Below are 13,916 nucleotides of genomic sequence, written 5' to 3'. Positions count from 1 at the left end.
TAACTGCTTTAGGACTAAACTACTAAACACAGAACAACTAAAATCTTCCCCATAACATGATGCTACCACGCAGTGTTGGTTCTCTACCCCCTTTACTTTGCTCCTAAAACTTGTTTGTTTGTTTGTTTGTCTTTTACCTGCCCCCCCCCCCCCCCCCCCCCCCCCCCCATATTTTCTGGGTCTCCCTTTCATAATATTTGGAAAATACTAAAGTTTTTCTGTGCTTCAAAGTCACTACGGAGAACTGTGGGACGTTTTTTTTTTTTTAAAGCAAAGATAATTACACTATCAAAAGCCTGATGTGAGTAAGTTGTTAAAAAGAGTGTGGCAGCTCCTCCTTCTCTCTCGGTGAATAACAGAGCTGGAACGATCATAACGTCCACGTTATAGGAGAGTGTGTGTGTGTGTGTGTGCGCGCGCTTTCGCTGTTTCTCAAGACAAAGCTTCTCCTTGTCCTATAGAAGTTGACTTTGGAGTTATCTCGGTGAAAAATGGGCCAAGCTTTACCTCAGGATTTGTTGCTAATAGAAATCGGTTACTCCTGTCACGATGTATACACAAGCGTGCGGTCAGCAAAACTCTTATCTCACTAGTCCTAAGAGTGCACGCATTAATATATTAATCAATCAGCGCTCCACTGCCTCCTTAATCTCTTACTCTCCATCCTAAGCGCTAAAGTTTCAAGGAATTGTTGAGGATTCTGCACTTCCACTTCTCCTACTGTGGAATTGTTACGTTATAGTTATATGTAGGTGACACAAGCTAATGCTAAGTGCTGGTTCTGTTTTACCGAAGACGCAGTATGAGCAAATGTTTATGAAATAATAATAATAGTTCCAATCGCAGTACATTTGCTCAGAAGTACTTCACGGTTCTCTGTAGTGATTTTGGAGGATGAGGGGAACGCACACTGCGTCTCACCGTCCTCGTGGTAAAGCACGATGGTAGTAGCATCATGTTGTAGGAACTGATTGAAGATCTCAGTAGTGGGTTTGATCATATAACAGGAAAGGAAGAGGACGAGCACCAGCGTCCATCCTCAGATATTTATTTATTTATTTATTTATTTATAGCGAACACGGCACAGGAACAAGGGCGTTCACCTCACGGGTATTTCAGAGTGGAAAGAGAACGAGATGAGAGCCACGGAGCTCACTGTAACGTTAAATACATTTGGTTTGGATTCGATCGGTGAGGGAACAAGCACATGCATCTGGACCGAGAGGGATGGGATGACCGGGTCAAAGGTCGGCGATCAGACAGGGGGCTCCTTGCACAGAACGATCTCCAGCTCGGCACGGAATAGCTTTCCTCCATCAGACAGCGCCATGATGCTCTTCTTCGAACTGGCCAGGCTATCTGCGTCAGCCTCCTGCTTATACGCCCACACACACACACACACACACACACACACACACACACACACACACACAGCCAGCGGGTCGAAAAGGGAAGTTGCATCGGAATGGGTTAACACTTGGTCATGTCCGACAGACGGATTCATTCTTTAAATCGTAAAGTCAAACGTCTAGAACTATTTAATTAGCTAGCTATCCAAGTTCGGTCTTGCATTAGCGTATCTTTCTTACTAGCTTCCTTCTGCTACCGCTCCTTAATTGAAAAAAAAATTGCTAATATTTGCTAGCTGGTTGGCATGATCACCCCCTGATTTATTACACAAAATCATTATTTTTAAAAGTTTTTTACAAAATAATGTACCATTTTGTGCTTTTGGTATAGATCCTTCAGCAGCGCATCCAACTCCTGTTCATCGATGTAACCGTTTCCATCCTGCAATAATAAAACAAGCCGAGCGTCAAGAGCTTCAGATAAAGGCTTCAGCTGGGGGGGGTGGGGTCGGGGTACAATGTTGTACTAATACAATCCAGTATTGTGACTACAGTATGGAAGACTGCTGAAGCGACACGATGACCCAAATGACAGCCCAAAAGCAGAGGTATTTTGATGTTTCTCACCTTATCGTAGAAAGTGAAGATGTCATCGAACTCCTTAGAGGATAGTTTGAAGCTCTAATAAAGAACAGAGGATATATGATGAGCAGGTATTGTGTGAGCGAGAGAGAGAAGACGATGAGCTGAACACGCAAAGTAGACATATAAGTATTTGTTGTTGTTGGAAATATAAAATGTCTTTTGTACTGACTCAGTAACATGGAAGCAACAGTAAAAATATAAAGGTGCTTAAGACTTTCACACATCACGGTGTATTACAGAGAATCTCCATACAGAAAGTAAGTTTGTTCTTTGTGTGTGGCTGGAGCTTCATCTAGAAGCAGCAGCCACAGCATCTCCGCTCTCTCATAACGTTTAATATTTCATTGAAATGCAGAAAGCTGTATGAAATATGGAGAGTGAAAAAGCTTTTCAGGTCAAGTTTTGATGTAGAAACAGACATGCCACTCCCCCTGAAGCCTTTAAAATTGCATACAGGGTTCCACTACAATTTTGCTTTCAAACATTGGGAAGCATGGCCTGAGGGGCAAAATGATACCCAAAAAAAGCTTCTGGTTGTCCAAGATGGTTTCCGTGGCATTCCTGAAGAACTGGATGCTTTCGGTTTGGATGGGTTTCCATCTTTGTTAGTTACGTTAGTCTTGCAGCTCGAGAGCACAACTAATGAAGCAAACCCCTTCATGTGTGGGTTGTTTACTACTTTCATTGTTAAAATGATGTATACTGATCCACCTGCCCAATATTGTGTAGGTCCCCCTTGTGCCACCAAAACAGCTCTGAACTGTCAAGGCATAGATTCCACAAGACCTCTGAAGGTGTGCTGTGGTACCTGGCAGCAAGAGGTGGGGCCTCCATAGATTGGACTTGTTTGTCCACAGACGCTCGATCGGATTGAGATGTGGGGAATTTGGAGGCCCGAGTCAACACCTTGAACTCTTTATCATGTTCCTCAAACCGTTCCTGAACAATGTTTGCAGTGTGCCAGGGAGCGTTATCCTGCTGTAGGAGGCCACTGTCATTAGGGGACACCGTTACCATGAAGGGGTGTGCTCAGTCTGCAGCAATGTTTACGTAGGTGGTACATGTCAAAGTAACATCCACATGAATGCCAGGACCCAAGGTTTCTTCCATTGTTCCATGGTCCAGTTCTGATATTAACGTGCCCATTGTTGGCACTTTGGGCGGTGGAGAGGGGGTCAGCATGGGCACTGACCGGTCTGCAGCTACGCAGCCTCGTGGCACTGTGTGTTCTGTCTCCGTTCCATCAGAGCCAGCATGAACTTTTTCAGCAATTTGTGCTACAGTAGATCTTCTGTGGGATCGGACCAGACGGGCTAGCCTTCGCTCCCCATGTGCATCGGTGAGCCTTGGTAGCCCATGACCCTGTCACCCGTCACTGGTTCTCCTTCCTTGGACCAATTTTTGTAGGTACTAATCACTACATACCAGGAACACCCCATAACCTGCTGTTTTAGAGATTCTCTGACCCAGACGTCTAGGCATCACAATTCACAAGTCGCTTAGATCTTTACACTTGCCCATTTTTCCTGCTTCCAACACGTCAACTTCGAGAACTGACTGTTCACCTGCTGCCTAATACTGTATATCCCACCCCTTTACAGGTGCTATTGTAAGGAGGTAATCAGCGTTATCCATGTCGCCTGTCAGTGGTTTTAATGTTGATTAGAATCGCATCTCTTTGTTGAAGATGTGAGGACATCTGTGGTCACACATCACTACCTGAGAGCCAGTGGGTGGTTCCCCACTCCCCCTCAGAGACTGAGAGAGAAAAGCCCGAAGTTCCTTACAAAACACTGAGAGCGATGAGTTTACCTGGAACTTCAGCAGGAAGTTTTCTTGTACCGGAAGCAGCCTGGAGAGACACAATTACATTTCTGTGCTAAATGTTCACGTCAATACAGTCACATGACAAAATGACATTTAGTGTTTTGTTAAAACTTTGAGGTTCTTCCCTGTGTCTCCTGATTCTTACAAAAGCATCCGGTCCAGAGTTAATATGTGCGGCATGTGAAGCCACGGGATGGTTTTTTTTGCTGGTGCTGTGCCACGGGAGGAAAGTGCTAACTGCCCTGTTTTGCGTATACGAGGTATAAAAAAAGCTTCCGGTTCTCACCTGGCCATCTCGGACAGTCCCAGTTTTCCATCGCCGTTCAGGTCGAACATCTTCAGCTGTATATGAAACATAACCGTGAATCATTTTACACTGTGTTGTGTTCGAAACCAAAGCATTTCCTTTTAGAACAAAATGATGACATTTTCAAAAGACCAACAAACTCCCAGAGTTGGAGATGTCAACTCCCATGATCCTCAGCGCACAGCCTCATCACATGACCTCCAGTCCAGCTCCTATCCTCATTCAGTGTCAGCTGATTACTGATGACTTATATAGTTTTGTTCCAGTGTTTATCTGCCTGGTTTGATTAGCCTCCTGGGCTGACTGAAGTCTGAATCCATAACAGACACGCCCACTTGCATAGCTGGTACTAATAGTGTATCAGATGGCTTTGATGTGCTCGTGTTTGTTTGTCTCCATGTTCATTTCACTGGGGATTCGTGCTTCGCTGGAGAGGGGTATGTTTATTTGGGTTTCTCATATATCACAGGGGTTTCGACTCTTTATTTCCGTGGGTTAAAAGCTTATTGTGGTGTTTTATGGCAGCTATGGTAACATCTCACTTAGATACACGAGTGTACATTTTCAGTTTGTAATTAGGTGTGTGATAAAGAGAACACCTTTTATCTACAGGTAAAGCAAAGCAAATCCGTCCAGCTGTCTCAGTTTAGTCTGTCCATGATTGGTGTAATTGTATGGCCATGTTGTTGTTGATTGAGCTTGATAGTAAAGTGTTTTTTAAATGTTCTGTTTCTACAGGATTGGGTGGCAGCAGGTTCACAGCCTAGTTGCTGGATAGTGGTAAATTTGGACACTTTCTCACTTTTTGTGCGTCTGCGCACTGGTACCAGGATTATGAGCGGGAAGTTTGTAGTGGGTCTTTTATACTCCGGTGCCCTGCCTGCGAACCAAATCCAGTCTGTTGATCAGGCTCCTCTTTCTAACGTTGGAGCAGGGCAGGGTGAGATCTCTGCTTTACAGATATGTGCCTGAGTTTTCAGGTTTTGAGGGTGACTGTAGTAGCCTTATTTCTCATGCGTAATCTCCTTGCTGGAGGTGTACCTCCTTCTGATTATGAAACAGCCATGTGCGCATATCCATCAGATGCTTGACAATCAGGTTATCCAAGAAAGTTGTAGTCCCTAAGCTTCAAGGGTCATACTGATCAGAAAGAAGGATGGTGGCCTTAGGATGTGCGACGATTAGGCAGCTAAATAGTAAAACCCAGAAGTTCCTCCTCTCTCACATTGAGGAGTCTGTACACAAAAGATCTGGTGTGCAGAGAAGGACCATCCATACAATGCATTTTACACCACAAATGAGTTGTTCACATTTAAGCACATGCCCTTTCTGATGGAAAGAATGTTCAGGGATCAAACCTGCCAGTCAATCTTGCTTTACTTCATGAATTCATTGGTTTTCTCTCCAATATAGACAGAAGTGAAGCTAGAGAAGTGTTTATTGGTGTCTCAGTCGTGTGTTTGTTGTAATGCTGTAACGTTAGGGTGTCTGCGGCCGTCAACTGGCCTTGTCCAAATAATGTCCCAGAGCTATGTTTTTTTGTTGTTGTTGTTGTTAGGTACTACCAATGTTTTGTTGTGAGGTTTTTAAAGATGGCTTGTACGGCATTTTTAAGTTTCCAGGTTTGTGCATGTGAACTTTTCAATTTAGAAGCCAGATTTGCAGTAGTTCTCAAAGCCAGAACCTGAGATGGTCACTGCAGAAACGGTGCTGTTGTGTGTTTTGGTTCGTCTTGATGGACATTCTAGCTGTGGCCAAGTCTGGACCTGAGTTAATAATAAAATCCTGACACTCCAAACGTGCTGTATGCTGCGTGCGCGACACACAATGCCAATTGTAGCTGTAATGACGCTTTGCGGAAATGAAAGTGTTACATTTTATGAGGTGTAACATGATGAAAATTGAAAGAATTCACTCTACTGTGCATTTCTGAGTCTGATCTGTGGGCTCTGTTTTTTTTTAATTCATCATGCTCATCACTGTATGAGTGCACCGTGTGCTCATGGGTCCAACGGCCAACTGTTTCAGACATGTTTCAGGCCTTAATTCTGCTTGTAACTGCGTATGTATTTTACACAGCGTCTGGACTGAAATTTCTCTGGTTTTCCCATGGTAATGGAGGACGAAATGGGATTTCATGTGTGCCTACCCATTTATACGCCAGGATAATAACGAAATAATGTGAATAACGTGAAGGTCACAAAGCCCAGTTGCATTTATCTAAAGTATTCCTCAGGATGTCAATAATTCTGTAAAATACATTTTCAGATACAATACTATTTACATCTAATGGGTCTTTTCTCCTTTTGTCTGAGTGGAAGGTTTAAATTATCGAGTGCAATAATTTCCACACACGTTAACCAAGGGTGCCAATATTTTTGAAGAGCAACGTATCATGCAATATGAAACCACCACTTAATATCGTAATACAGAGCTGTGTGTGCGCGTGTGTGTGCGTGTGTGTACTTACAATAGTCTGTGTGTACTCATTCATCTTTTTGTCATCATAGTGTCTGTTCGCTTTTTTCAGGAGGTCAGAGAGGAAATTCTTTAAATAAATAAATAAATAAATAACAGCTGACTTTAATACATACTTCAGGTTTCTTTATTTGTTCATATTCATTATATTTGTTTATATTTACTATTTACCTTTAGTTCGTTGGACTCGATAAATCCACTGCGGTCCGTGTCGTATTTCCTCCATGCCTATGAAGTGAAACGCATTAAAAAAAAAAGTATTGATTTATAGTAATCATCCATTATTTATACATCAATGAATACTATTTGTACTTTTTAATGAAATGACCACCGGTAATTCAATCATGACCTTGTAAAAAAAAACAGTATAAAGACTGTAACGGCGCTGAAAATGTTCGCAGTAAATTACATTGTGTGTCTTTCCTGCTTATCTCCTCCGAAATCCACGTGCAACACACTCAGCAAGCACTTTTTGTTGTGTTGCATTATTTACAACATTGCCTTGTTTAACCACACACACACAGTTTCTGTGTGCTGTAGGCCATTAACTATGAATGACATTCTGCAAATAGAACTCTCTTGATCTTCTACATGCAGAAGATTGGTGATGAACATATAAATCAGATGAATCTGATGAAGCGTCATTGGTGCGTGTGTGCGTGTGTGCGTGTGTGTGTGCTGAGCGTAGTACCGCCATGAACTCGGCGCTGGATCCCAAGAACTGTCTGAAACACAGCAGGAAGTTCTCCTCTGTAGGAAGGACCTGAGCCAGCTGAAAGAAAGAGACAGAGAGACTGTGGAGCCTGGAGTCACTTCTTATTCTGTAGGAGACGTACTGAGGTGGGTAGGTCTGTAGAGAAGTACTATTTCACTCATTACAGAGATAAGGAAACATCATGACGCTGCTCACTCCATATATAACTTCCCAACGTTCTCTCGGGTGACCGAGAGAACACGCTTGCTCGGTCTACCGTGCAGCTCCAAGGGCTCTGAGGATACACACTAGCACTAGCACCATACTAGAGAAAAGCAGAGTGTGCGTGTGCGATGTAACGCTAATAGTAAATTACACATTCATATCAAACACACTCAAATCACTCTTTACCATCAGCTTACAGACCTTTGCTTTATGTTTACATCTCCCTACTATGGACAGCTCTGTGCTTTACCCGCGTATTAACCTTCCCTACACCGTAATGCACAGAGATATCAGGATCACACCAAGAGGTCAGGCGTTTAACAGCAGTCCGTATAATCCTCGACACAATCGCATTATTAATCCCAAATAATGTACAAATACAGTATAATCTTCACAAAATCTGCTGCGAACCCATCTGTTACGTACTGTACCTTCTGGAACGTTCTTGCTCGACGTTATCACCATAGCAGTGATGGATGTTATACTCTGGGTTAAGCAATTTCGAACTTCCAGATAACACGAGCCAAGTCGCCTAATCTCCTTGCGGTGTCCCGGCTAGCTGAAATCCTTCATCACGGAGTTTAAACTTCAGTTTTAATTGCTTGTTTCCGCCGTGTTGCTCGCAAACCAGGAGGTCCAGTGGCCTGGAAATCAGGGCTAGTGTCCGCCTGAGCACACTAATCCCCAAATGCTCTAAGGAGATTCTACAGTGCTTGGTGAAATGTTAGAATGCTTTACAACACGTCGTACGTTGAAGATACTTAGTGTTATTCCTTCCTTCCTTTATCCTGACCCTATCCTTTCCTTTTCACAGGTCTTTATCGTACTGTTGCATCTTTTTCATCTCCCCCCTCCCCCTTCAATTCCCTCTTTTAATTCTGTTTCCCCATCTCCGACCTCTCTCTTTTAACCTCATCTGCTTCCCATCCTTTAACCCTTTACCCTTGCCATGCAGGTTTCCTCTCGTATTCATCTTCCTCTTATTTTTCTTTCTTATCCCTTTCACTTCTCCATCATATTTTCCTATTCACTTTATCTCCTTTTCCCCTTTCTTTTCCTGTCTTATCCCTTTTCCCGTCCCCCCCCCCACACACTTCCTCACTTATCTCTTAACCTTGTTAAATTGTCTCATGTCCTACAGAACATTTGATAAGCACAGGATTAATGTAATTTTAAAAAAAAAAACGGCTTGATGTTTATGGTTTTGTTTTTTTGGGTCACTGTTTGTATATATATAAACTTGTGAAGGCGAATGGGTTAATGCAAGATATTAAATATACCTTCTGCTACTACAAATATGCACATATATAAATGTTGGAATTATTTTTTAGATTGAATACTTTACTGTAAAGGCAGAGAGCAGGTGTGAGCTTTTATTTCATTTTGTAACCATAGTTCTCGGTAATATCGTGAGATCTAATGGAAACCGCACCCGTTCGTTTTCTATTTACGTACACGACACGGAGCTGCAATTTTGGAAACGGCGACAAAGCGCCGAGCAACAAGTGAATTGAACTCCAATCGGCAGAACGCCTTGCAGCCTACAAACACGGCCGAAAAAGTGTAGACGGATCCACACTTCGAAGACCTCCCGGAAACCTTGGACGGTCCGGGTATCTTTGGGATCCTCGTTTCGACACGCTACGATTTTGGGACGCACTAATTTTAACCTCAGGTACAATTTAAGACGGAGAGTAGGCGTAATTGGGATGGAGCACCTGTCTGCACGATCTCCGTCACATTTCTGTACACCTGATTACAAATGGCACTCACCTGATTCCTGTTATCCACTTCCCTATACAGACTATAAACTCTGGACATTCTGCTAGCTGCGAAGTAATGCTCACAGTATTCCTGACTGGTTAACCAAAACTTATTCTCCTTGTGTTTACATATCCTGTTCTTTTCTTCCTATACTGGTTCTGTCTGTATTGCTCTGGTGACTCTGTGCCTGTTTTATTGGCTTGTCTACCAGTTGGTCTGCGAAGTCCTCAGGCCAGTTTTATGGTGCATTTGGTCACGACTTTGTATATGTATGCATGTGTGTGTGTGTGTGTGTGTGTGTGTGTGTGTGTGTGTATATATATATATATATATATATATATATATATATATATATATATATATATATATATATATATATATATATATATATATATATATATTACACTCACACTCAAGCGACTTGTTGCTAGCTAGCAACAAGCTATTAGCTTGTTACGTTAGACTTGCATGTATTTTTTTTTTTTATCCGTGTCAGCTCATTTAATCGTCCCAGCCTTGGCCTGGATTCTGCTTCACCCATAACGTCCCCTGGACAAATATGTCTTACAAATAAATGGCGTTTAGAATCGGTGTCAGAAACGTTCATGAGGAGACGCATCCATGTGTGATGAAGGGAATGCCCAGGAAGTGGAGCGAGATGTGCAATCTCTTTCTGGATTAGTGGGTTTTGTTGTCGAGCCTCAGCAACCTCATCTGTCCACTTGCTGTGTGATATCTCGTGAGCTTTAACCACTGACCCCAATTTCCGTACTGTTAAGCCATGCATAATGGAAAGCAAGGAGGCTGATACTCTTTCTTTAGTATAATTCTTCTTCTTCCTCTTATTATTATTATTAGTATTATATATAAGAATATCTTGGGTTTTCTGGTTGGATTTTGTAACTGAATGGAACCATGTACACATTTCTCTACACGTTTTGATGACGAAACCTCACGTCTGTGTGAGAATAAAGTGCTCTGCTCCACCCGTTCTCCACCCATCTACTCCCCTTCCCATATTCTCATAACGTGATGCACATCACAGCACAGATCCATCTTCTTCTTCATATACACAGGCAGGATGATCTGACCACCATCAGTACACGTTCATCACCACTCCGTTCCAAAAGAAAATATTAAACCCACCAATACAGTACAATCGCTGGGGTTTGATGGCGCTTCAGCCCGTTTCCCATAATGTTTTATTCATGCGGTGTTGAAAACGCCACCTGGATCTTTTATGCTTTGCAAGAATCTGATTCTTTTGAGATATATATATATATATATATATATATATATATATATATATATATATATATATATATATATATATATATATATATAATATAAAACCGGTGATGACATACCTCTGACATCTCAATCTTCGCGTCAGCATTTTTCTCAAATTTCTTCATCAGCTCTTGAGTCTTCTCTTTTAAAGTGCCATTCGCGGAATCCTTAAACGCCCAAACACAAATATGAAGAATGACACATGGTTTCTAGCAGATATTATGTTCACTTTACAAGCATTTTTGTTGTGTTTTCAAATCCCAGCACTGCCATAGACACACTGTTGTTCACGTTGTTGTTGTTGTTGTTATAATAATAATAATAATAATATCAGAGGCTCTCAGACAGTGCTGGGATTGAAACTCTCAACCTTCTGTTCATTAACACAGCAAGTTACTGTACACGCTGAACTAACACCAATCTCTCGAATGAATAAACTTCACGTCACAACACTATTCCATAACTTCTGTATAAAGTAAGCGGTAATAAATAAACAGCTCCCGATTAACACTACTATTAACTACCAAGGAACTATGACCGGAGTGTTCTAGTACTTCCTCTGCAGTGCGGATCTAGTAGCTGCTCGTCAGTTAGTGATATTATCATGTATTATTAAGTGACTTTCTGTCTTGGAGATCTGCTTAGCGACGTGGTCACGGCCCTATTCGAGCACATGTTTATTATATACGCTTGATCGCAGAAGAGGAAACGGTTTGCGAGCGCAGATCTTTTTAAGGTGGGATTGTAGGAACCGTAAAGGGATGGAACTCTGAGAACTTGGGCTGGAGTTCGGGGCATCGATCTTCTACCTAGATAATATTACTTCCTTGACGTGTCATTCGTTTTTATCTATTCCTCTGAACCCACTTTAAGATTTAAGATGAGGTTTAAGATGAGGACGTCTCAACATGATTTAGGTTAATCTTCAGACATTTGGCTGGTAAACTGAGTTCAGAGTAAAAGGGGATATAGCGTATATATTTAACGTCCGTTCCTGTGGAGAGCGATGCGGTCAACACTCACCGTGTTGGTTCCCCGGAGTCCTGCCTCCAGCTCCCTGAAGAAATTCTCCAGCTCCTTTCCTTCAATATAGCCATTTCCTAGGAGAATTATAGATTTGATTATCATATTTGTCATATTAGATCCATCCAATCATTAAAGCATGCGTGTCAATTATTAATACCTCGTCTTAGTTTTTAAGAGAGGAACATAACCCGCACCACCGCTCTGACTTCGTTTGCTACTGATTTTGAAATCTTTTTTTTTCCCCCCGTAATTTCCTGATAATCCTCATGCTCACTATCATCAGGCTCTGCATTTATCCCCCATGGCTCTCTTATCTATTTGAAAAAGATATTCTGGTTTACATGAGCATGAGGATTTCCTGCCATTCATTCTACTCCAGCTAAGCATGTACTGTATTAATAAAATACTGGGAAGCTGATCGAGTTGACCTTTAGGAACTGGATTTATTTATTTTTTCGGGTATCAGTCACAGATGTTGGGCTCCGAATCACATGAATGAATATTTCATCTCCCACTTTTAGTCCCTCGGGCATGTCTATGGAAGATTTCTGCAGAGCAGTGCAAAATCAGCATCCTGAGACAAACTTGATTAAAAAAGAGAATAGTCCTATTAATGATCCCCTTTTAATCCATTCTGTCTGTATTTTATTCAAATTGCTTTTAAATCTGGGTGATCCCACGGCTCGGAAACACGCTCAGCATATCCATCAGCCTGTATTTGATTTTTAATCAGTTGTAATTACTGTTTCATTTACATTCTTGTGTTAAATACATCGTTAACATAGTGTCAGCGCTGTAGCTGCTTTACGTGTAGATTCATGTGAAGCGCAGGACTCCGGGGTCGTCTGACTCACCGTGGCGGTCGAAGTGTTCCCACACGGTGATGAAGTGCGCCGCGGTGACTTCAGCCAGGTGCAGGTGCTGCGGGTTTACAGACATCACTGAAACTTTCTCTTCTTCCTCGGGACGAGATAATTCCTGTCTTCTTTCAGTCTCTCTGCAGGACTGGGCTGTGTGTGTACCACTCTGACAGCAGCTTATAACCCCCACATCTCCTCCCCCACACCTCCCTCCTCCTCCTCCCCCACACCTTCTCCCCCCCTCCACCCCCACACCTCCCTCCTCCTCCTCCCCCACACCCAAGCCCCCCCACCTCCCCCCCCCCTACACCTCCTCCACCCACAGTGGCAACCCCACCTTCGTTTTTGAAATATGTATAATGTTTTATATGTATAATTTTTTTAATGTGAAGAGTACATGTATAACTACTTTATTTATATCAGAATAAGCAGTTAGATCAAATCATGAGAGAATAATTCCTTTTAAGAATAAAGGTCATTTGTAAGCTGGACAGCAGCTGTAAAATTAATGAAAAAAACAACTAAATTAATTAAAGAGTTTTAAAGAGCCTTAACATGACCTGACTGACAGCAAATATCTTCACTCTTCTATCTACAAACGCCAAGCTTTAATAACCATCAGTGTTCATAATCAAAACAAAACACAAGGTCAACTGGAGGAGTGGTCTCTGCAACTGTCAGTCCAGTGAAGGAGGAGTGGTCTCTGCACATGTCAGTCCAGTGAAGTAGGCATGGTCTCTAGACTTCGCCTATCATTTCACTCTCCACATCGATCACTGCAGTACAGGCGTGGCCTCTTAATCTGTCTTCATCTAAATTAGGACTGGGCAGCATGGTAGCATTTCCTCCTCATAACTCCAGGCTCGGGTTACTGTCTGTGTGGAATTTCACGTTTTCTCTGTGCCCACATGGGTTTCCTCTGGGTGCGCCAGACTGACCCCCCCCGAACATGCCAGTAGGTGTGTATGTATGTTAAATTGGCCCTGTGTGTGAATATGTATGCATGGTGCCATGTGATGGACTGGTGTTCCATACAGCTTGTGTTCCAGCTTCGCCCACACTGTTCCCTGACCAGGATGAAGCATCTTCTTACTGAAGATGAATGAATCCTTTTGTTGAATCTGTTTGCTTCTTTAGTTGTGTCTTTTAGACTCAAGCTTAATGTAGCTAACAAGTCATAGACATGTATAGTCACCAGATTAGCATCAAGTACACTGCATGCCCAAAGACTCTGAAACACCAAGCTGACCATGTTGAGAATGTTGACTTGGTGGGGAAGATAATGTTCATTCCTTTTTCTTCTGCTTCTATAATTGTATGATTATATATCTTTCCAACCTAATGTTGAACAGAACTTTTACATTCCCAGTGGTGTGAAAATGGTTCGTTTAGCTTCAGTGCTGCATTCAATATAACGCACCACGCTGGGAACTGGTACTGGTGGATGTACT

At 42.3% G+C, this 13,916-nt stretch overlaps 1 protein-coding gene across 3 annotated transcripts; it reads right to left on the bottom strand.

The window, feature by feature from the left end:
• Window positions 1–1,032: 1,032 nt before the first annotated feature.
• calb2 (calbindin 2) lies at window positions 1,033–12,614 on the bottom strand. 3 transcript variants are annotated; one of them, XM_047157916.2, is made up of 11 exons: window positions 12,460–12,614; window positions 11,603–11,679; window positions 10,657–10,746; window positions 7,298–7,378; window positions 6,778–6,834; window positions 6,599–6,676; window positions 4,108–4,163; window positions 3,807–3,846; window positions 1,977–2,030; window positions 1,720–1,791; window positions 1,033–1,375 (listed from the first exon to the last, which is right to left on the bottom strand). In XM_047157916.2, exons 1-11 carry the CDS (start codon window positions 12,542–12,544, stop codon window positions 1,256–1,258), a joined length of 810 nt encoding a protein of 269 aa, XP_047013872.1. In that variant the 5' UTR covers window positions 12,545–12,614; the 3' UTR covers window positions 1,033–1,255.
• Window positions 12,615–13,916: the final 1,302 nt, after the last annotated feature.

Source organism: Ictalurus punctatus, chromosome 10 (genome assembly GCF_001660625.3).
Source record: "Ictalurus punctatus breed USDA103 chromosome 10, Coco_2.0, whole genome shotgun sequence".
Lineage (NCBI taxonomy): Eukaryota > Metazoa > Chordata > Actinopteri > Siluriformes > Ictaluridae > Ictalurus > Ictalurus punctatus.
This window is presented reverse-complemented; position numbering and strand designations above follow the sequence as displayed.